At 37.3% G+C, this 24,126-nt stretch overlaps 1 protein-coding gene across 2 annotated transcripts in view; it reads right to left on the bottom strand.

The window, feature by feature from the left end:
• EPHB1 (EPH receptor B1) overlaps positions 1-24,126 on the bottom strand; it is a 360,618-nt gene that overhangs the window by 53,519 nt on the left and 282,973 nt on the right. For both annotated transcript variants that reach the window (XM_070945401.1, XM_070945402.1), the window contains exons 6-9: positions 15,555-15,736; positions 13,604-13,766; positions 5,831-5,939; positions 2,863-2,927 (exon numbers count right to left, since the gene is read on the bottom strand). In XM_070945401.1, the coding sequence (XP_070801502.1) occupies positions 2,863-2,927; positions 5,831-5,939; positions 13,604-13,766; positions 15,555-15,736 (519 nt within the window). The remainder of the gene's footprint in view (positions 1-2,862; positions 2,928-5,830; positions 5,940-13,603; positions 13,767-15,554; positions 15,737-24,126) is intronic.

Here is a 24,126-nt window from a genome sequence, read left to right as displayed (position 1 = left end):
AAGTTGTCCAGTCATCACATCCTTCTAAACGATTTCTTTCCTGAGGTTGCATCAAAATATAATTTAAGAGTGTTTCCTAGCTGATCGCAGTTTTTTTGAAGTCTACTCATCAAAACTCCAGTCCAGACATTTATCAGCTCCATTTCATCTCCATATCATTCACTTTGGACCCTCATACCTCTTGCCATGTTCAGTCTTATGTTTACTTTAGAAACATAGTTATATAATATTGCTTCTGCTTAGTTAAAAACATAAATACATAAAAAAAAATAAGGCATGATCTACAGAAATATTTTGATCACAGAAATAGTGAGAACGCTAATACAGCAGTGTAAACTGATAGATCTAAAACTTTTAAGCTATGCATTTTTGTCAATTTAAAAAAATGCCTATAGTAATAATCTGAAAGAAGGAAATGGTTAGGTACTACAGTATTTTCATATTTACCACATTAATTATAGAGACTTGGATAAGAAGCTATTCTTATTCATAATGGTCTTTTTAGAGCAATTTTAGTTTGTTTAAAATCATTAGACTCCCAACAGCAAACTATATTGGCCTATATCCGTGATGGCGAACCTATGGCACAGGTGCCACAGGTGGCACGTGCAGCCATATTGGTGGGCACACGAGCTCAACTCCAGCACACATGTGTGCACCAGTCAGTTGATTTTTGGGCCTTCTGGGCCTACCTGAAGTCAGGAAACACTATTTCCAGCCTCCAGAGGGCCTCTGGGGGGGGTGGAGAAGGCCGTGTTTGCCCTCCCCAGACTCCTAGAAAGGCTCTGAAGCCTGGGGAGAGCGAAAAATGGGCCTACCGGGCCCAGGTGCCATCACATGCCAAAAGCAGGGGGAGCATGGGGGGCAGGGCACATAGAATTATGGATGTGGGCACACGTGCGTATGACCTTCCCCGCGCTCCCCCCGCTTTTGGCACGTGATGGCAAAAAGGTTAGCCATCACTGGCCTATATAATTTCAAGCAGAATTTACAGATAACTACATTCAAAACCTTAGGAATACACTGAAACAAATTTGAAGGTCAGCAAATACAAAAGCTTTTATGAAGCTTTAATTCTGTTTCATTTTAATATTCATTTGATTAACCTTTACTATCATGATACAGTAGCATATTCTGGTCCATCCATTTGAATAATAATGAGGATGTTCTCCCCTACATTTTAGGCTCACATTGTCTTTTTAAAGAAATAAAATGTCTGGGAGACTTTGCCTCTACAGTACAAATTGGATTTCAGCTGCTCCCAATTTGGTTTCCTACCTTTTCTCTCATTTCCTGGTTTGGCTGAGGTTTACTTAGGTATTGCTGATGGCTGTAATCTATAGAACCCCAAAGAGTTATGTACATTTGTGTTACAGATTTTCCCCAAACACCTGGGAACTATCAAATATAATTGTTTGCAGCTGGTTCTACATACCCTGTAAGCAAATAAACCATGTGTAGGTAGGCTGTAACTATTTGGTGGTTAGGCTTGTGATTACCCTACTCACTTTCCTAATATGTTAAAAAGAACCTTGATTGTATAAAAACTGATTCGCTGCTTTCCATGACCCAGATTGAATTCAGGAAGCAATAAGAATGTGATCTGTTTATGAAACAGGAGATAAGAACATTTTCCAACATTTAACTGTTCCTGATAAATCAATGCACTTGGACAAAATATTTTTAGACTGAATAAAATACGAAATTTTGATTATACGTTCTTCTGAGACCTTGCTTTTGCTTGCCAATCAAATCATGACCAGCACAAATACAACTACCCTTTCTGTATTCTGTAACAAGCTCCCATTTCAGGTGAACTATGTGAAGTTCTATATTCCAGGGATATTCTCAGAAAGATTGAAGACAACCACTTATTTCAAATAAACAACTAGCTCAGGACTATATGTCAACAAGTGCTGTATATCTTGGCTTTTCATTTTGCCTAAATGAAGCTGGGTAAAAAAGTGTTATAAATCTACTTCAAATATCTAGCTAAACAAACGAGAAGCCTTATCTTCTGAGGTTAAGGATTTCCTTCAGGGCTTTTCGTGAATCCTTTCATTTATCCAGTTTCCATGTTCTCTGTTGTTAATTAGTTCTGTTGAGCATTGCAAAGGAAATTCTGATAGTTCTATGTTTGCTCTTACTTTATTCTCTGTCCAAAAGGTTTGTAAGCATCCATTTTGGCCAGAATTTATAAACTGTTTCTAACATAAAGGAACTATAGTAGTGATGGCGAACCTATGGCACGCATGGCCAAAGAGGCACGCAAAGCCATGTCACCCAGCCCGCGCCTCCTTGCCTATTTGTCTTCCAGGTTTCTGGCACACATATGATTAGCTGTACTTCGAGCATGTGGCAGTGCCGAAAACCAATGTGTGCATGTGTGCAGGCCAGCTGATTGTCAGGTGTGCATGTGTGCTGGAACCCGGAAGTTCGGCTTTCCAGAGCATGATCCCTTCGCACGCAGGGGAGTGCCGAAAACCGGCCTGCACATGCGCACCTGCCAGCTGATTGCCAGGCACGCATGAACGCTAGAACCCGGAAGTTCAGCTTTTCCGAAGAGCATGTGCACGCATGAGGAACATTTTTGTGCGACCTTTTCGGCAACCAGTGCCAAAAAGTTCGCCATCACTGAACTATAGCAACCTTAAGATAATATATCTATTCTATAAATGCTAATATCCATTTTTTCCTTCTTTTTTGTCTTCCCAGCAAGTCCTCCCCCCCAAGTATTTTTCAGTCTTCATCTCAACTCCAAACCAGGCAATTAAAAGATACGACTATTATCAAAGCCTTACAACAAAGTACTTACAACTTTCCTGGCCCATCCATAACCTTCCAAAGGCTTCTTGCACTCACCTCTACCGGTACTGTAATGCTGGAGTTTATCACTGTATACTGCCTCTTTGCTATATGCTCGCTTCCTAGGAAAATAAAAAGTAAACACCAGTTCAAATTATGTCCAAATTCTCAGATTGAGCACCCTTTGAAAAGCATTTGAAGGCAGTGATTGTATAAATATGCCACTTCTCTAGTGCCTGGCCTCTGCTTCCAATATTGTTTTTCTCCTATGCCCTCTGCATATATTTTCCTATGTCCCCTCTGGTTCATGACCTATATTACCTATTATTCAGACATGAGAGAGCAACTGGTGCATTGTTTTGGCATCAACCAAACCAGACAGTACTTGCATTATAATATACTTTCGTTTTCTGTGCCCCCCCCCTTGGCTCATTCGGTTTTCCCCTCCCCCAATTATGTTTTTCACATGTGGCCTCCTTGAAATATCCTAGGGGGCCATATGGCTCTGAATTGATAACTGCTGCTATAGACCAAGTACTTTGTAATTCTAGTTCTATCATCATGCCATCAGAAGAGTCTGATGAGGATAAGACTCAGCTTGCTTCTCTAGGGGAAGAAAAATCAGTTCCGTGTTTAGGACTTTGTCATCAGCTTCTGGCTAAAAAGGAACCATCAACAAAAACTACACTGAACTATTTTAAGAGAAGTCTGAGTTTGTAATATGATGGTAAGGTCCTTTTGCATCTAGACAGCTCCCACACAGGGGGAAAAGGTGATCACATCCCAAATCATAACTGTCTACATAAGGATCAGTTAGTAAATTACTAAAATAGTATTTATTACTCTTATGGGATAACTTCAGGCAACAGCATTAATTTAAACCAATCCATGATTCTATTTCCTGCTGTCTTCTGCTGTGGTTGATCTAATCCATCTGCTCTGTCTTCACTGGAATTTTCCTGATTAAGTAAGATACCTTTATTTTCCCTGGAAGATAGCAATAAATCCACATCCCATTAAAGGGCTTATTTCAGATATAATGCAAAGTTGGTTTTAACTCTAGTTTGTGGAATAAATCACAATGGCTGAATTCACACATACTGTAACAAGAGGCAGAATGTTTACATTTTTCAGGCTAAGGTAGCATTTGGCCCTTGGGTGGTAAAATGCAAGCAGAACCCTGGGCATAACTCTTTTTGATTTAATTAAATTAATTTACTTAAGTGCAGTTTGTATGCATTTAGTATATTTCACATAAACTGTATTTAAGTAATTTAAATTTAAATAAAAATTACTCAATTCACTTCTCACATATGAATACATTAAACAAAACATTTCAATAGACTTTGAGGGGCACACCAAAGGAGGTTTCACATTGTGTACCTCCATCATGAATTTACAAGTTTACAATTCATAGCAGCCGGCAGCATATAATCTGTAAATCAAAGCAATACAAACCACATCCTGGCTCAGCATAATCTACAAATCCATCCCTGGGTACTTAGTAGGCGTATTAGCATTGCGAAGTCGATTAGCTGATCACAAATTAAAACGATTCCTACATTAGAGAACCCATTCCAGAAATGTATCAGGGGCATGTGCAAGGAACGGGACTAAAGCCAGTCAAAATGACAAGCATGAATGTGTGACTGGAGCCAAATTCCTGTGTAGACTCATGCAACACGAACACGTCTACAAAGGGTTAGAACTAGGTCACACTCACCCTCTTAACTAATTTAATACAGGTTAAGTCCTCGACTTATGACCACAATTGAGCCCAAAATTTATGTTGCTAAGTGAGACATTTGTTAAGCGAATGTTGTCCAATTTTATGACCTTTCTTGCCACAGTTGTTAAGTGAATCATTGCAGTTGTTAAATTAGTAACATAATTGTTAAGTGAATCTGGATTTCCCAACTGACTGCTTGCCAGATGTTCGCAAAAGGCGATCACTTGACCCCAAGACACTGCAACGGTCGTAAAGATGAACCAGTTGCCAAGCATCTGAATTTTGATCACATAACATGAGGATACTGCAAAGGTCATAGGTGTGAAAAATGGTCATGTCGCTTTTTTCAGTGTGGTTGTAACTTTGAGCAGTCATTAAATGAAATCTTGTATGTCAAGAACTACCTGTTCTTCCCTATGAAAGCTCCTGAAATGCATTTTGCAGACAACTACCATTGTTTTTGACATGGAGCTATTTTACTGCTTATTAATAACCTATGACTATCACTAAGTGTTGTATCTTATGATTCTTGATGAATATTTTATTTTTGGAGCATATGCACCAAAGACAAAGTCCTTGTGTGTCCAATCACACTTGGCCAATAAAGAATTCTATTCTATTCTATACTGTCCTTCAAAATTTAATATGATTTACTGAAATAATTTAGTAATTTCTTGCATTATTAGTATTAGTATGTCAGGTACAATTTCAATGGTTTGCAATTACAACTACAATTAAAACTAAATAAAACAGACTTACAATCTGGTTAAAAACTATCACAATAAAATAACCTTTTTTGTGGCTAGATAATATAGGATCAAGAAACAGAAAGGCAACGGAAATAGCAAAAACCCATTTATTGCACCATAGTAGCCAACAGAAGGCTAACACACCATAAATATCCTCTGCAGGAGACCAAAAAGAGAATCGTTTGGAGAAGATTAAGCTGAGGGCAAACATTAGAAGGCAGTTGGCCTTGGGAGACAAGCTTCCTAAACGTGGGCCCATCAAACAAAGGGAGTTATCTAGGTAATTTTCTTTCTTTTGATTTGGTATTCCCAACAGTGGTGCATACCTGGAGCTTTCTGACATATAAATGTTTTTGGTACATATGGGTTTTTTTTTCAAAGATGTCCACTGGCACATCCACTCATTTGTAGGATATTTTCTGTGCAATCACCGCAGATCATTAGTTTTGCCAAAAGTATCCTGCTGAACATTTATGCATTCCTGCTATATCCTCTGGGAAAGTGTCTCTTTGGAATGGAAAGAAAAGGCTAATGGGGCAAGTAATACCTGCTGCAAACAATTGAAATAGCCACCAAGGAGACAATGAAGACGACTCCTGCTGCGGCAGAACCAGCAATCAATGGCAGTTGTTCTCTCAGTTCTGACTTGTAGTCATCTGGGAGGGAAAAAAAATAAGTAGTTTTGTAATTTTCCTGCCTGCTGATATATACCTTCCATAGTTAATAATACATCCTGATTATTTATTGATGAGACTGGTACCCTCCTATTCTTCCAGGATGGCATACACAGGTAATTGCATTTTACCCTACTGTTTGCAAAATGAGATAAGCTAACAAGCAGTGCTTGGTTCAAGGCAACCCAGGGAGTTGCATGGCAAATCAGGAATTTTAATCTGTAGTCCCCTTTTTAAGCCCCAGTATTCACTACCAAAACTATTACGGTAGATCCTCTCATGTCCTGAAATTAAATTTGTAGTTGCTAATAGAACTCAGGTTTGATTGCAACCTCCTCCTCCTCCTCCAACAATTATATTTAGCATTAAAGCTAAGAAAACACAACCCAAACAACAGATTCTACAATTAAGTGGAAACTTCTGGAATTCTTGATGTTCTATGAGCTTGGTTATTTGCTTGGACATTTAATTTCCCAGCTAGGTGACATCATCAGTGCAGTAAGTATGGGATTTGTTAACCTGTTTCTGTATAATAGCTCACCAAGTCAGTTTTGGTGGAGGTTAAGCTAATATATATATATGTGTGTGTGTGTGTGTGTGTGTGTGTGTGTGTGTGTGCGCGCATATGTATATATGTATATATGTATATATGTATATATGGAAGCACGATCCTGGAAGCACGAAGCCGAGAACACCAGCCTGAAGATGACGAATGAGACTTCGTCGAAACGTCGCCAAGACACTTCCAATTTTACGTGGGAGAAGACCCGAATAACCAAAGAGCTATATACATATATATACATACGTATACATACGTATACATATATATACATACGTATATATATATATATACATACGTATATATATATATATATATATACATATACATACACACATACACACACACACAGACACACACATACTAGCAGACAACAACCCTACACTCACTCATGATGTTACTTAGTTGGATAATGAAACATCTGTAAGCACACAACCAAACTCAGAGAGCACCAAAGACCCCACATTGATCTATATATATTTGTTCTAAATTGAAAGCATTGGTGGGATTGTGGAGAATGGTTTATAAGTGTTCATTCTGCTAGTAATATCAATCATAATTTAGATTTCTATCCTTCTGTCTTTTTATCACAAGTACTGATTAATTTCTACATTTTAGCAAACTTTAGTTTGCCATTATAAATTGAACAATTTATGGCTTCTTCTTGCCCTGAAATTCAGGACTGATACTTAATATAAAACTCTAGGAAATAATATCCCTTGTAACATTGTCTGGCTTCCTCAAGAAATTATTCAGATAAAGGGCTGTCTACTTGCACCCACCTTACCACAATGGACTGGTAGACAATAAATTAATTTGATTAACATTACTGCTTATCTTCTAATAATTCTGGCATGAATACTTAATAGCTTAAAATAAATTCATACAAACAGAAAATTTCACACCTCTTTTTAATTTTCTTATTCTCATTTGAAGCTAATTACTGGTATCTGTTTTATCTCCTGCCTGATGCATAAATTTTGAACAAATTCTCATCTAACAATCAATTATTATTTAATAATACAGTATCCATTCTTGTTAGATTTCAATTAGCTGCTTATGTTTCGGGCAGAATATTCTCTATGCCTGTCTAATTGTCTAAGTAAAATGGAAAGATATTTTTAAAAGGGTTCATCTTTTCAGTTAGCAGTTGGTGCACATATGCTTCCCATTTCTTTCTTCAGTTAGACATTGCTCAAGGACAGTGGACTCTGGGTTACAGTTAGGCTTATGTAGCAAAACTATGTAAAAATACTCTAGAGGGGAACCATCTGAGTTATGCTATTATGATGTGGGACATTAGTATAGATTAATTAAGAGGTTAAACCAGGTTTATTCATTTATTAACAGATTTATTCATTTGCTAAAAAAAACTTAAAGGCCAATATGGGCCACTATATACTTGTCTTTTTCCATCAACACACTTTTGAATTAATATGCAATTAGTCACATTAATTGTTCTATCATGTTGTATACATACTCAAGGATACTGATTATATAATGAATTACATTCAGATCTAGGTTTATAATATTTTTGAAAAACATCCAGCTCATGACAAAATCAGTACGATGTGCAGCAATATCTGCATAACCCTAGGTTTCCTGTGGAATGAATTTAATGTTGTTAAGGATAAATGTAAAAAGAGACTGCCAAAAACAGAAGAAAGCAAATTTGATGTCAGAATATAGCCATAGAAATTGTCAAGAAGACAAGACAAAGCCAAGAAAGATGAAAATGTCGTAAAGGAACTTAACAAAGAGTTTCAGAAAATGGTTTCATGAGACAAGAACCAGTATTACAATAACATCTGTAAAGGTACTGAACATGGAAACAGCATGGAAAAAGAGGAAAAGTTATTTTAAAAAAATATCTGAACTCAGTCAGAGGTTCTAACCTCAAATTGATATAATGCTGCATTTCATGACTTTTAAGAAAAAATCTAAGGCACCTTTTCACCCTTGTTTTTCTCCTCCGGCCCCCACCCCACTCTACATTCAGGTCTCATTATCAGATACACACATTAAATAATAATCTGATACATTTTCTTGCATCAACAACATAGTATTTGCAGTATAATGCACTTGGCTTTTCTATGACCCCCTGACACATATCCTGGCCCCCCGTTTCATGTTCTTCATCTGTGTCCCAAGGTCCCACAGGGGATAATATGGCTGCTAGTTGAGAACTGCTGTACTAACGAATGCCAGTAGACAGATAATAATCAATTCAAAGGAAATCAAACAAAAAGCCAGAAATTGAGAGACCATGAATTCTGACCGTCTTAGCCATGAAAGTCTGCTGGGTGACCTTGGGCAGCCAATCGGTCTAAGCCCAACTCACCTCAAGGAGTTGTTGTTGTAGGGAAAATAGGAAGAGGAAGGTATGTTGGAGTTATTTGTAAAATCAATAAAGGCAGGACATAAATAAATAATAAACGGAAGTATACTGAAATACAGGTAGTCCTCAACCTATGACCACTGGGTCAGTGACCATTCTAAGTTGCAATAGCAGTAAATGAGTTCTGGATTTTTTTGCACCCTATGGTCATGTGATCTGAATGCCTGGCAATCCATTTGCACTTACAACCAGTTGTAGCACCACCATGATCACATGATTGCCATTTGCAACCTTCTCTGCTGGCTTCCCAGATAGTAAATGGGGAAGCTGGCAGGGAAGATCGCAGGTCACTGGAGTAAGTCTCTCCCACCCATGCATCCTCCTTCTGTTCCATTCCACTAACACCATGCCAGTCACTCACCTCCCGGCACATCCCTGACTTCACACCTTTGCACACTTTGCCCTGCACATGGCACCTCTCACATACCCTCCCCTCACCTTTCCCAATCCGTATGGCACCCCTCTTGCACACACCCCAGGCAGGCACCTCTTGCACAACCCTTGCATTCACATTTACCCTCCCTGACCTCTTGTTCACTCCTTGAAGCTTTCCCGTGTTGCACCTCTTCCCTGATCCTTTCTCACAAAACAGTCCTATATGCTGTTGTAAATACAGGACTACTTGCACTATACAGTAGAGAGATCAACATCCAAGATAACTTGGAAGATAATTCCTGCTTACAGGAACCTCTAATATTATTTATTTATTTATTTATTTGTTTATTTATTTATTTATTTATTTATTTATTTATTTATTTATTTATTAAATTTTTATACCGCCCCCTCTCCCGAAGGACTCGGGGCGGTGAACAGCCAGAATTAAAAACACACAATACAAATATTAAAATATATTAAAACAAAATTAAATTATCTTAGGCTTCTCCAATTTAAAACCCCTTATCCATAAAAATTCACCCAATTAAAAATTTTAACCCAGCCCGGCTTGCTGAAATAAAAAAGTCTTCAGGGCCCGGCGGAAGGTCCGGAGGTCCGGGATTAGTCGTATCCCTGGGGGTAGCTCATTCCAGAGGGCGGGTGCCCCCACAGAGAAGGCTCTTCCCCGGGGGGTCGCCAGCCGACATTGCCTGACAGACGGCACCCTGAGGAGACCCTTTCTGTGGGAGCGTGTTGGCCGGTGGGAGGTTATCGGAGGCAGAAGGTGGTCTCGTAAATAACTGGGTCCTAAGCCATGGAGCGCTTTGAAGATGAGAACCAACACCTTGAAGCGCACTCGGAAGACCACTGGAAGCCAATGCAGCTCGCGCAGGAGAGGTGTCACGTGGGAGCGCCATGTCGCCCCCATAAGTACCCGCGCGGCCGCATTCTGCACCAGTTGGAGCCTCCGAGTGCTCTTCAAGGGGCACTCATATTAGATGATCAGCACTCATTATCAAACTGAAACGCTACAGGACTAATGGCACTCCTATGGGAACATGGAAAGAAATAAAAAAAGAATCAATCAAGTAACAAACTGTACCAGCAAAACTGGAAAATTACACGGTAACCAACAAATTGGAAGAACAGTCCAATTGGAAGATTAGTCCAATTGGAATATCAGTCTACATACCAAAACCACCCAAAAGGGAGAATTAAAAATGTGTGTGTGCCAATTCTTTTGCAATATTCTTCATTTCACATGCTAACAAAATAATGCTTAGGATCAACAATGCAGATTAAAGTCCTATCTGAAAAAAGAGATGGTTATAGGAAAGGGACAGGAAAACAAGGCAATAATGCTGATGTACAGAGGATAATTGAGAAAGCCAAAGAATACCCAAAAGAATTAAATATGCTCTTCATTGATTAAGGAAAAGCATTTGATCATATTAAGCTATGAAATGGGCTTAGAAAAATGGGGATCCCAGAACATCTCATTTTCCTTGTGAAAAACTTAAATACAGTTTAGGAAGCCCCATTACAGACAGAACATGGAGAAATATATTGGTTCCAGAGTTTGAAATGAATGCAACAAGGCTGTATACCCTTCCCTTATTTATTCAATCTATTTGCCGTGCACATATATGTATTAAGGGAAACTAGATTGAATGATTAACCTAGTTCTAAAATTGGAGGAAGAAACTTCAATAACTTGAACTATACCAATGGCTGAAAATACAAAGTTTCTGCAAGGTTTCATGATAAAACTCAAAGTACACCATGAAAAAGTAGAGCTAAACAACCAGCCTAGAACAGACAATGAAGATATCCAAGTGGTGGATTGCTTCTGCCTTTCAGGATCAACCATTAACTAGTAGGAAAACAAGCAGTTCAGAAATACATCATGTATTACCACTTGGTACAGCAGCTATGAAGATCTTGGAAAACTATTCAAATGCAGTTATGTGTCTATACGAATAGCGATCAGGGCTTTGAAGAATCAGGATAGGATGAATATTAATTGCTTTTGAACATTGATGTTGGCAGGCTCCTAGAATACGGTAGACAGCCAAGAAAACAAATGAATGGATCACTGAACAAAATCAACCTAGAGTTCTCACTCAAGCCACTAGGCTCAGACAAAGACCTAGCTTCTAAAGAAGACTGTAATGCTGGGAAAGATGGAAGGAAAGGAAGAAAAGAAGAGCATGACCAGCAGCAAGATGGATAGACTTGGTAAGTCTACAATGGTGATGAGTGCAGTATTGGAAGACATAAGAGACCAGGTAAGGGATAGATCATCCTAGATGAAACTTAACTATATTGTCTCTTACAGCCAATAATGACTTGGTGGCACATAATCACCATAGGTTTACAATAAATGAGAACTGAATAGTTGCAGTAGTAGGATGATCAGAATAAGAAAACAACTTTTTTAGATGCAGAACTTCATACCTAGAATGCTGTCAGGATTTTGGAGCAGATGTCAAACAAGTCTCTCTCCAAAATCCTTTCAGCTCCAGGCAAAAAATACCCTTCCCCCACTCTTAAATTTAGGGGGAAATAATAGGTGAATTTATTTTTTTAGTATTTGATTTTTGTAGATTATTATTTTTGCTATTTTTATTATGTGGCCATTTTATTGTTTTCAGTGCTTATTACACCTTTTAAAAAAGCTATTGTTTAGGCAAGGGCTGGTATGCATCTCTCTCTCTCTCTCTCTCTCTCTCTCATATTAAAAACAATTAAAAACATCTGTCTACCCCAAATTTGGAAAGCTGTAATGAAGTTTATCAAGATGATTCTGAGTAGATCTGAATGCGAATTTTCTAAAATATTATTTCCTAAGCTAGTGGCCTCTAGGCAGGTAAGTGTGGATGATGAGCATTATACTCCAATGTACCTGCAGGCTCCAATGATATTTAGTGCGCATCAAATGTCTCTCCTAGGCATCTCAAAACATTCCCACTCTCCAGAAATTCTATCCCATAATCTGTTGCTAAGTAACAATAGAAATTTCACAGACTTACATGGGTAGATAAATTGTTTTATTGTAGAGAAAATCTGCCTACTGCAGTTCATAGCAATCCACAGCTCTCTCTATATATGCTAGGGTTTAAATCCAAGACTTTTCTTCCTGCCTTTCTGAGTCAACAATATTCCATGGCTTTCTTTAAAACTATGCGAACAACTGCAGCTCAGGCAGGTTTACATAATGATTCTACATAGTCTGAGAATTATAGCTTCCTACCTTGCCAGCTTCAGCTCTTACAGTGTATTATAAACTTTTGTTTTGTATTTCAAATGATCTTGTACTAGTCTCCAGAAATGAATTATGTATGATTAAAGAATGATTTTGGTCACTTTGCAAATAGTTCACTTTAAACGTAAGTTTCCTATAAAAACCTATACAAATTACTGTATTTCAAAGGTCTATAGGTGATCAATTGCTGGCTTATTGATCCATCTAAATATTTTCTCTTTCATTCTGTATGTTTTCAAAAATGATTTTTCTTACTTATACATTACTGAAACACTACACATATATGGGCCATACACTCAGAAAGTAGCTACTGAGTCTTTTAATTCTGACACCCAGAATTATTGTGAAATATTCAGTCCCAATATCTTTTAATATTTTTAAAAAGATTTGTATACATACCTCTCTAATATAAGGGGTCTTTTTAGACACTTCCCCTAGTGTTTCTTTAAGAGCTCAGCTATTTCCAATGTAATCTTTTAAAATGCAACATTTCAAATGCAACTAATTCTTAAGCACAAAACATTTTAAAATATACTCCTTTCCTGGGCAGCAGGGCATGAAAAAAAGGCATGTTATCTGTTCATTTAAAAAAAAAAACTGATAATGAGCATCATAAATAGAGTCCACATATTGGTGCAAATTTAAGTTCATCCATTCCACAGCCTTTAAAATCTGCACTCAACTTTTTTAAAAAAATGTTTCTCTGTTCACGTCCAGATCCTTGAATAACCTACTACTATGCACTTTGGTGTTCCAACACAGACTGGACCTTAGCTCTTCCTAAGAAGTAGTGGTGGGGCTTGCTTTTCTTTTACAGTTAGAAACAAAGAAAATCTTGACTAGTGAGGAGGAGGAGGAAGAGGTGGAGGAATTTCAACCAGTTTAGCCATCCAACTGACAATAAATCACACTTTTCTGTAAATCACTTGATCTTGCCATGCTACCCCATCACAGAAGGGTTTGAATAGACAAGTTGATTTTATTCAATTACAGTGTGGGAATTTGACAGTGAGTGCAACCAACTTCCCTCACTTTTCAAAGGCACTCACCATCTGTCAGAGTTTGGAAGCACATTTTTCCACTGTATTTCCCATAGCCAGCTACTGTCCGAGCCCGCACCTGCACTACATAAACCATTCCAGGCCGGAGCCCATCGATTCGTGCAGTGTTGGTCTGACTTTTGGCCATAGAGGAGTTGTACTCACTGTGGTCCTTCAGTAAAGAACAAATGAAGGAGAAGTATGAGGAAAGAAGCAAGATTATTTTTGCAGTATCAACTACGATGTTGGTAAAAAAAAATTCAATCCCAACTTGTTTCTTGCTTTCCACCTGCTTAATGAATAGGATGGAATGAGGATAACCAGAGGGCTATTTTCTAAGTATATAAAACAAATTGAAATTGGGCTTTGGGGACGTTCTAAAACTGTAACTCTAATAAACCTTAGAAATTTTCATGTTTAATGGGAATTGTGACCAGTCATCTGGAGGCTTCCTGAATGGGAAAGCTGGAGTTTTCACATTTCTGAGAAAGGACCAAGGAAGTTAGAGTTTTACATATCAATATTACTCAAATCCGTTTTGATTCTTACAGTCCTTCTGTAATAATGTATAAATGAAAATAACTACAAATAATAAGTAATGAGAAAATTGTTGTACTTATGCAACTTGCAGTGGAGGTGCCTATTGTGTAAGTAAATGAGTAATATCTATATGTTTTTCTGCAAAAAGAATACAATGCAATGGCTTTCAGATAAATAATATTAATATTCAGCAAAAATGTTTATTCTAGCTATTCACTCTTATAAATGGCCAGAATAAGAGAAACCATAGCTATATTTCAATACTTATCTACTACACTTGGCATGACCTGACTATGAAAATGATATAAAACAGCCATCACAGTTCAAGCACAAAGATAAGGCATAACAAAACTAGCATCCTTTCTCAAGTTTTTTAGCATGCAGATATATTTTTTTTGTTACATTTGGTTGAAAATCTTTCTTTTGACTCAAAACTTTGATTTTATCCACTTTTCCTATTTATTCCTGGATATGGTCTGTCCTAGATTTACTGCAAGTGTGACAAATGCAACCAAGTACAATATTGTGCCTGTGACATTACTTCGTCTCTCTGGATGATTGTCTAATCCTAAACATCAGGCATGGTTGGCAGGCCTGTACAGCAGCATGGCAGCTGATGCTTGCTTCCTGACAATCTGGCATTGGATATCATTTACTGTACCCCAGGGCCTCGTGGGCAAAACTAGTTCAATCTACAGCCAACTGTGTCGGATTATATCTATCTAGTTCTTACAAGGTAATAAAACAGGAGTCATCTGTAGGATAGCAGGAGCTTACAAGATAGCTTTTGAAAGATAAGTATAGACATTAAGGACTGTTATACAGTACACAAAATACTATCCAAGCATCATCCAAATAAGTCCAGGATGCAGGCTGGCATTCCTAGCAAACTTTCAGTTGTTAAAACAATCCTTATTCAAGAACACAGGGACTGAAATAAATATATAATGCAGACAGGTAGGAACCAGCTTCAATTAATTACTGTTGCAAAGATTTTTCTGCAGATTGTTTTAGTGTAGCTTGCAACAGGAATTCCCAATCTGCTGGTGTTTATCACAAGGCAAATAACAGATAAAATTCATTAAACTAGAAAGCCATCATGGAAGACTCGACAAAGAAAGAGCCCAACCACCTATATTAAAAAAAATAATAATCCAAGTCAAGTTTATCTCACAAGTTCCTTATTGCTAGGTGGAAAAGAGGGCATAAGAAGGATAATCTATTTAAAATAAAATAAGATTTTCACAGTGTTATCCAGAACCTTAGGCTGGAGTGAACACAGAAAATCTACAGTCTAATTTTTGAATTAAATCAAAATCATGCATTCCATGATATGTTAAAAATAGCTGGTAGTTTTAATTCCATTGTCTCCCATTACCAGCCCAGCCAATTCCCTTCTCTGAAATTCATTCAGGCTTACGGTAGCTGGTCTTGAGCCCATAGCGCTGCTAATCTCAGGGATGCAGATCCGGCTCAGCTTCTCGTAATAACGGATTTCATAGTCCAGGATGATGCCATTGGGCTGTTCTGGCTGAGGCCATGACAGCGTGATGCTCCTCATGGTGGCACTTACCTGGTGCATAATAAGAACTGTGGAAGGTGCTATGGAGAAAGGAGGGAATAGGAATTGCAAGAAAAGTGAAACATCACTTCAGGGGAGGGTAGTGAGACACTCTGAAGAAATAAAAGTAAAACACTAGGATGCGGACAAGGAGAGGAGGTCAGTGAGAATGGGGGAGGGGGAGAAGGCATGTAACACAACATAGTACACTTCAACACAATAGTAAAACAAAGTATTTCATGACATAAAGAGAAAAATTAACACAGGGACTAACATCCTTTGTTATTACTGTTAGCTTTCTGTGTTGGAAATGAATCTGGGCGTAATGTTTCAGAAAAGAGAGCACACAAATAAATTAATTGATGAAAGTAAGTTATTATTGTCAAGGACCCTCAAAAGACTTCATACAAAACTGTGCTAGCTCCACTAAATTAACAGGAGCAGCAAAAAAATAAATATCAATAGATTTCAATGATATTTTGACAGGGGAGGTTTTCAATAAAATATACCTTTAAAACATGAATTCCATGGCAGGCTACTTGAAGCCCTACATAAACTATCAATATAACTCTGCATATTCACAAGGCCCATGTAAGGGTATTCTCAATCTTCCTTTCAGAACTGGATTCTCACTGTTGTCTCACCCGTCATCTTCCATGTTTCTGTATGCATGTTTCCCTTCATTTCTTCAGCAGTAGCCAAATATCTCTTTCGGTGCTTTTCTTCCTTCATTTTTTTTTCCAATGACTGCCCTATGACCTTTAACATCTTTCATTTCTACTCTTTACTTCAAATAAAGAGTGTGAACAAAGGATGTTAAGTTACCTCCTCCAAGATTTCTTTTTCAAGTCACTTCTCTCTTTGTATTTTTTTTTTATCTACTGCCTCCTCTATAATATTCTTGTCAAAGGCGTCTTTATTTCTTATGCTTTTTCTGCACTTCCTTCTTTCTCAGCTTAGATTCCATTCTTCTTTCTCTGGGTATCAGTTCTTGACCCAGTTTGGTTTGGCTACTAAAGTGTTGGACTGGGACTTTCCAGCTTCCTCTGAAATTTAGGCCATAGGAATTCACTAGATCTTTGGGGGAGAGGGGTTCAGTCATTGTTTCATGTCTAACCTACTTTCCAGCATGGTTTGGGTATAAAATTAAACAAAGAGACCCATGCCAATTGCTTGAGAGAGAGAGTTAGTAAAAGTTAAGCTGTGCTGTCATTAAGGATAGTCATATCTACTATAATTACAGATATGCTCCCTTTCCTCTTCCTCTATTTTGGGTATCCTTCAGATTCATGATCTTCAATTCATATATATTTTTTTCAGTCAGAAAGGTCAACTGCTAGAAATCCCAAGAGCTGAAATTTATTCTATTTGAAAGTTTCAGACATAGGGCCTGACTATCTGAGTGATTATGTTCAGTCATTTCTGTTCACCCAATACATTTATATCTACTGGGTGTACTCCAAGTCATTCAATCTTTCCTTATGGTCACAGGCCAGAATAAAAACTAAAACATTCAAATAAATAAAACAGAACAGAACAAGGCATAGTAGTATATTACAGTTAGTGGTGTGATCTTTGATGGGCGGCCAAAGTCTGCCTAATTTTACAAACAGTATAGCAGAATTTAGAGATGTTCAAAGAAACTATATTGTGCTGATCCAAAAGTAATAGCTTCACATAAAAGAGATCAGAATTTACAAGATATTTTGCCAGTAAGGGGTTATAAAATGAGTCCGTGGATCCTTATAGAGAGTACAATATAACAGGACATGAGCTGTAGTTTCAATAGACCGTGGCCACAGGTGGACTCCAGGTTCCTTCTATTTAAACACTGACATCTTATGGGACTGAAGAAGACAGCCTACTCTGTCACTGCCCTTACCCTCTGGAATAGCATCCCTTCAAAGATACAGATGGTACCCATTCTCCTGGGATACTGGAAGGCCCTTAAGACCTGGGTCTGTTCCCAGGCTTGTTCCCAGGCTTGTTCCCATAATTAGGAATTTTACACAACTAGGATCCTCAATCATGGGAAAACTTGTAAACACACAATCTATATGCCAAGATTAACATCTATTTAATATAACAACCTTATACTCCCCTCATATAGCAAATCAAATTAAAGAGACTTTGAAACCCACTTTTCAGCACTGTTTAGAAAATAAGATCCTTAACTTTGGAATTGAAATTTGATGCTACTTTTTAAATAATGTATTTTTCTACTAGTTTACATATTTTATATTATTTTTCACTTTTATATTTTATCCACTAGTGCTGTAATAATTTGAAGAATCATAAGTGCACATATTATTATTTGTCATGTGCTATTATAAATTATTTTAATATGTTGTGAACCTCCTTGGAAGAAATAACCCTGATTTAGAATCATGAAAAAACAGATATTGTTCTTCTTTATGTTATGCTGTAGAAAACATTCACTCCAAAGCAAGGGATCTTTGCAGTAACATATATCAGACTATCAAACCGTAGAAAATATACTCAAAGTCACATCTCATTTCCTTTGACTGTAATCAGGGACTAGACAAAATTCAGATCCACCCAGGTTCTGGAAAGTCCTGGATCAGACTGAGCCTTTTCATCTTGTTAATGGTAAGATAAGGAGATCCATTATCAAAACAAAAACTTCCTCAGTCAGACCTCCCTCCAAATTCCACTTCAACTGTAGCAGAAAAATCGCCTTCCAAGACAGAAACATAATATTCACTGCTTATCTGGAAGAAAATGTAGGCCTATGAACCTATACAAATACTGGTGAGTAACAGTTTCTTGAGAACAGTACTGATTGCTTCCAGATGAAGCTGGAAATCCTGGATTGAGGATTATTGTCTCTTTATATCTGGCTCAGTATTTCTGCCTGTCCATTCTACTGATGTTGGTTCCCTGATGCTTGAACTTCACTTATTTCTGGACTGTTCTTCTATGATTCCTTAGCTCTGTATAAATACCCACCTTTTAAAATGATATTATTTTATTCTAATTTTTAAGGAGACACAGCCTGGCATAGTGGTTAAGGCATTAGGTAGAAGCCACGAGACAGTGAGTCCTTGTCCCACTTTAAACACAAAGCTAGATGATCTTGGGCCAGTCATTCTCTCTTAATCCAAGGAAGGAGGCAATGGCAAACCACTGCCAAGAAATCTCGAAGGACTTATCCAGGAGTCAATACTGACATAAAAGCATGCACACACGTGTGCACACACACACACATACACACACACACACAAATTTTAAGATGCTACTCTCAACCTTATTACATTGTACTTTTCCACCATTGGCACAAGAAAACAAATCTTCATACAATACAAGCAGAACTTTTAGTAAAACTGTCTCCAGTTAAGCTAGTTTTTACCTTAGAACAGGGGTGTCAAATTTGCGTCATCACGGTGTCATCACATGACGTATCGGGAATTTTTTCCCCCTTCACTAAACTGGCAGGGGCAGAGCCAGCATGTGACGCATCCAGCCCACGGGCCAGGAGTTTGACAGCCCTCCCTTTGCTGGGATGGTAAAGTTTCCTCATCTTTAATTTTTGTTTGAAGAATATTATTATAAAAGGAAGAATGGAAATGTGAGCAATGTGTAAACAATTTGATTTTATTATTTTAAAAAGCTACTTGTTTTTAAGTAGAATTTAAAATTCCTGGAAACTGCTCATCAAATGGAAACTATGAAAACCATCTGCAAATGAACAAGCAAAACCAGAATAGAGTTTTCACTCTTTATGAAAATTCCAATACTTGTCTCATGGAACCTTTGTCTTTCAAAGACAGCAAAAACCTTTCATAGCTACTTCAAATTTTTCTGGGTTTCATTACTGTCATTATGAAAAAGGCAACTGGCAGTTCTGTGCCTGATATATGCAGTACGCTTAAGCAGGTCAGTTAGGAACATAGCAACTGCCTTCATACCATTCCCTAAGCTTTATTACTTTCCTTGTGGCTTAAGGCAGAAACCTGTTTGTCTATTTATGACTCCCTATATTGTACAGTACTAACAAAGATTGTTAGTACAAAAACACTTTGTCAAGAGCAGATCAGGCAGCAGAAGACCGGAGATGGACAGCATGATAGGCAGCATTAAAGGAATCAATACATTAAATGTTATGCAAAATGGAGAATCTATCCTATCTTGTTAAAAACTTTACCAAAATATATTTATGATATGGTTCAGTTTCATGACTCTTTTCTGGCACCTCATACTAGTTCAGACTAGTATAATATGCTATGAGTGTTGTTAACAGATTCATGTAGGCATTTGGTGAGTTGTTGAGATGATTCATTTAGTACAGGGATGGGAAACTATGGCCCTCTTATGACCTGTAGACTTCAACACCCAGAATTCCTCAGCTCATATGGCTGGCTCAAGAATTCTGGGAATTGAAGTCCACAAGATCATAAAGGGGCCATCGTTCCCCACCCTGATTTATTACATACCATTTGATATTTCACCTATGTTGGTTTGAGATATATTGAGCATTATGCTGTTGGAAAAGATACAAGGAAAGGATGGGGCATCATTGCTATATTGCATACAGCTTCTGTATGAACTGTTGCAGCTTTTTAAAGAGGGATTTTAAAACAAAGACAATTCTTACACAACCCAATCCTGGGAAATGCAAAAACCTGGAAAAACAAGGGCTGCTTCAGTTAATAACCAAAAAGTTCATAACACTTCCTTCAATCATTTTCGTCGGACCCTGAAAACTTATTTATTTCACCTAGCTGGGCTGGCTTGATCCCACTGTTTTCGGTTAAATTGAATTGATTTTAATTGGGTTGATTTAAATTGTGGCCAAAAATATTTAATTATTTTTTAAACTGTTTTTAAATTTTGTATGTTCTGTTTTATTTTGGCTGTTCACCGCCCTGAGTCCTGTCGGAGAAGGGCGGTATACAAATTAAAACAAATAAATAAATAAATAGATAGATAGATAGATAGATAGATAGATAGATAGATAGATAGATAGATAGATAAATAAATAAATAAATAAATAAATAAATAAATAAATAAATAAATAAATAAATAAATAAATAAATAAATAAATAAATTTGGGAAACATGGACAACTCCCCTTGCATAATTTTAGCCCTATTAGTTCAGAAAAGAAATCAAAAAGGCAACTGATATGACAAGGAAATGGGATCCCATCACTAGGGTCTTTTCATTTGGGAAAAGACAACTGAAGTAGTGCTGAAGTTGATAAAGTCATGCATGCACTACATTAACCTGGGCAGACATTGCTTTCAAGACAAATGGAAGATGGATCTATCAGCCATAATTAATCCTGCTGATTAATTTTGGAATATACACATCTGAGGCACTTTACCTTTGAGTACCATTGTCTGTGCAACAGGAAACAAAAATAGACTATTGCTTTCATTAATGATGAGGGTAGAAAGTATCTTTCTGCTTAGGATGCCTGATAAAATAAAGCAGGGGCTTAACATCACAGCTCATAATGTTTTTATAACACTGGGAAGTTAATGTAGGCATCATTGCAGAACTGTTGTCTCCATGGCAGTGTTTTACTTTTCCACCTCCCTGGCAGTTTTCAGCTCCAGTCCTCACATCTACCCCTTCCCCCTCTTCTGCTTTTGCCTAGACCTCCAAAGGAGAAGTTTCTCTTTTTTTAAAAAAAATGCTGATTAAAAATCGCAGCATGCAATGCTATTCACTTGGAAGCAGAAGAAAGATCATGTTATAAAATAAAAATCTTTTCATTCCATTCTCCTATTGTAATTTAAAGTACTAGTTTTAACCAGCAAAGCCTTCTATGACTTGGTATTGAGTTTGTGACAGAATCATCTCTCTCCAATGAAACTGGACCATTTTGATCCTGCTGGAAAAAGCAGCTGAATGTTCCCTGTTTGGGAGATCAGAGGATTCAAAGCCTAAAGATGTTTTTATGTAATCAGGCCAGCTCTCTGGAATGGCTTCATGTGGAAAGGTTGAGTGGCTTCAATTTTAACTACCTTCCAGGAGCAGCTGAAAATAAAGAATCCAGAAGGTGCTGGGGAATTGACAGCAAATTCTGTGTCAAGTTGTATAGCTGTATTTTTATTATTTATTGCTTTTCTACTTTTTGTGGGTTACACAAAATCTTTAAATAGAATCTTTTTATGATTGTGATGGAATATGAATGCAATAAATACATTACCTCCCTCCATCCCTCCCCCCTCCACACACACACACACACACACACAGAGAGAGAGAGAAAGAGAGGTGGGGGAGAGGAAACTCTTTGCTGGTATTTCCTTCCCAATGCAGAGGCCAAAATCCAGAGATTTTACCCTCAGTGAACCAATAGTGGAATCAGCAGCATGAGAATGAGAAAGGTGTTTTTGTGGTTATGGCAAGGTTCTACATATTGTATCACTTATATATTGAATCAGTCCATTGTTCCAGCTACTATTAACATTTATACGATGATTAGCAGTAGTTGTACAAGATTTCAGATGGGGAATCTTATCCTATCCTACGAGGGATGCCAGGAATTGAACATGGGCTATTTGCACATAAAACATGTGATTTACCCCCTGAGCCATATACTTCAGACATTTCTGTGAAAAGAGAAGAAGGTGATTTAACCCCTTTGCAAGTGTTAGGGTTTATTTTTGGACAACCCTAGTTTTGGAGGACAATATGTTTGATACTATGTTGGTAAGACTGAAGCTTATAACTTGCCAGGAAGTGGTGAAAAATCTATGTGGACAAAAAAGTTTTTATGTTTCTGAGCCAGATTCCTGGAGAATCACTGACTTCATCTTTGAATGTGCCTACTGCATTTTTTTTTTTAAATCCCTGCTGGGGATGGCAATCCAGAAAGAATCAAGGCAATATCACTTGTGCTTCATTAAACAAGTTAATTTCCTGCCTGATCCTCCTGAGAAATCAAACTGTCTCATTTTAAAAGCCCACTGAAGCATGTGGTAAGGGCTCTGTTGGGATGAATTCTCAGAGCCTTCTAAATGATTTTCCCCATATATGCTTCTGAAACCCATGGTCCCTTAAGTCCCTGGTGAGCGGTGATGCCTTTTGGTGAATAGAGCAAGGTTAGTTACTGATAATTGGCCATTTTTTTCCTGACATACTGTAATGCTTTTACACAAGTGATGATTCTAATGTGCTCTTCTTTTCAGTCTGCTTACAAATCACTATGCTAAATAGATTTCTAAGATTCATAATCAATTCCTTGTGAGCTAGAACAATCCTGTAATGGGAGCATATGTAAACTATCTGAAGATAATACATATTATGCTGTTTGTTCCTTTTTGGAAATGCCTTTCTCTTAATTTTAAAACTGTCAGTCATAAAACAGTAAAATTCAAAATTTGAGAAATATGGTATTGTGCGCACACATGTCTGCGTGCCCACATACACACACACACAGACAAAACTAAAATTTGCTGGTAAGATATGAATTAAATATGCACCAATTCCTTCAAACATGAGACCTATTTCAGTGGAAAAGAAAAAATTGTTAGGCACTAAAATGTCTTTCAATCAAATATATAAGTTGAAATAGGTATTTTACAATGCTGAAAGATTACAACATAGTTGTATCTCAAAATACATGATGCATAACATAACCTGAATCCTAAGAAAATACAGACTTTGTAAGAGGATGGCTCCCAGAAATTAGAAAGGGGAGCTTACTTGTTGTAAATGGTGCTGCCAAAGAAAAAATATGTCCTATATGAGCTTTTCAGTCAGTGTAATTAAAGTCCTTTAAGGAGGAAGGGCTTTATAAATAACTATATACATAATAGGGTATTGGTGGAAAGAATAGTTCCTATGCAGGTAAGAATTAATTAATCATTGCTAGAAAGAATTAATCTAGCAATGCTAGACTAGGTATTGATAAAATTCTGCTTCACTCTTTTGCTGCCACTTTTGAAAAGGGGAGAGGAGCAGAGCAAGTCCAAGAAAGATACTGTTTAATTTTAAAAATGTGCAGAACTAAAATAAATGCTTATCTTGTTTATACTAAAATAAATAAAAACAAGCAGAAACTCGGGGGATTCTTGGTGTGCTTATGTTAGATTATTTCTCATGATTCCAAAGCCCACCTCCCCCAAACTGATGTTTTATACTTGTCTCATTTTTGTGATGGTTGCAACTGCTATGAAAAAATCTGTAGCAGTAGCTTCACTGATTTCCTGCAACAAAAGTAAGAGTCATGTGGTAGTCATAAGAAACAATCTTAAAACCTTCCAAAAGTGTGGACATTACAGTATTTTCTATAATGGTTACACTGGCTAAAACTTTTGGGAGTTGATACATACAACTTGAAGTTATACAGGTTGTGAAAAGTTATTTAAATGTATCAAATAACTACTGATGAGACCATAGTCATTGGATTTTTTTTTTCTTTATTTAGCTTTTCAGTAATCAAGATCAAGGGTAGACAA

Source organism: Pituophis catenifer, unplaced genomic scaffold (assembly GCF_029215685.1).
Source record: "Pituophis catenifer annectens isolate HBS135680 unplaced genomic scaffold, rPitCat1.0.hap2 SCAF_6, whole genome shotgun sequence".
Taxonomy (NCBI): Eukaryota; Metazoa; Chordata; class Lepidosauria; order Squamata; family Colubridae; genus Pituophis; species Pituophis catenifer.
This window is presented reverse-complemented; position numbering and strand designations above follow the sequence as displayed.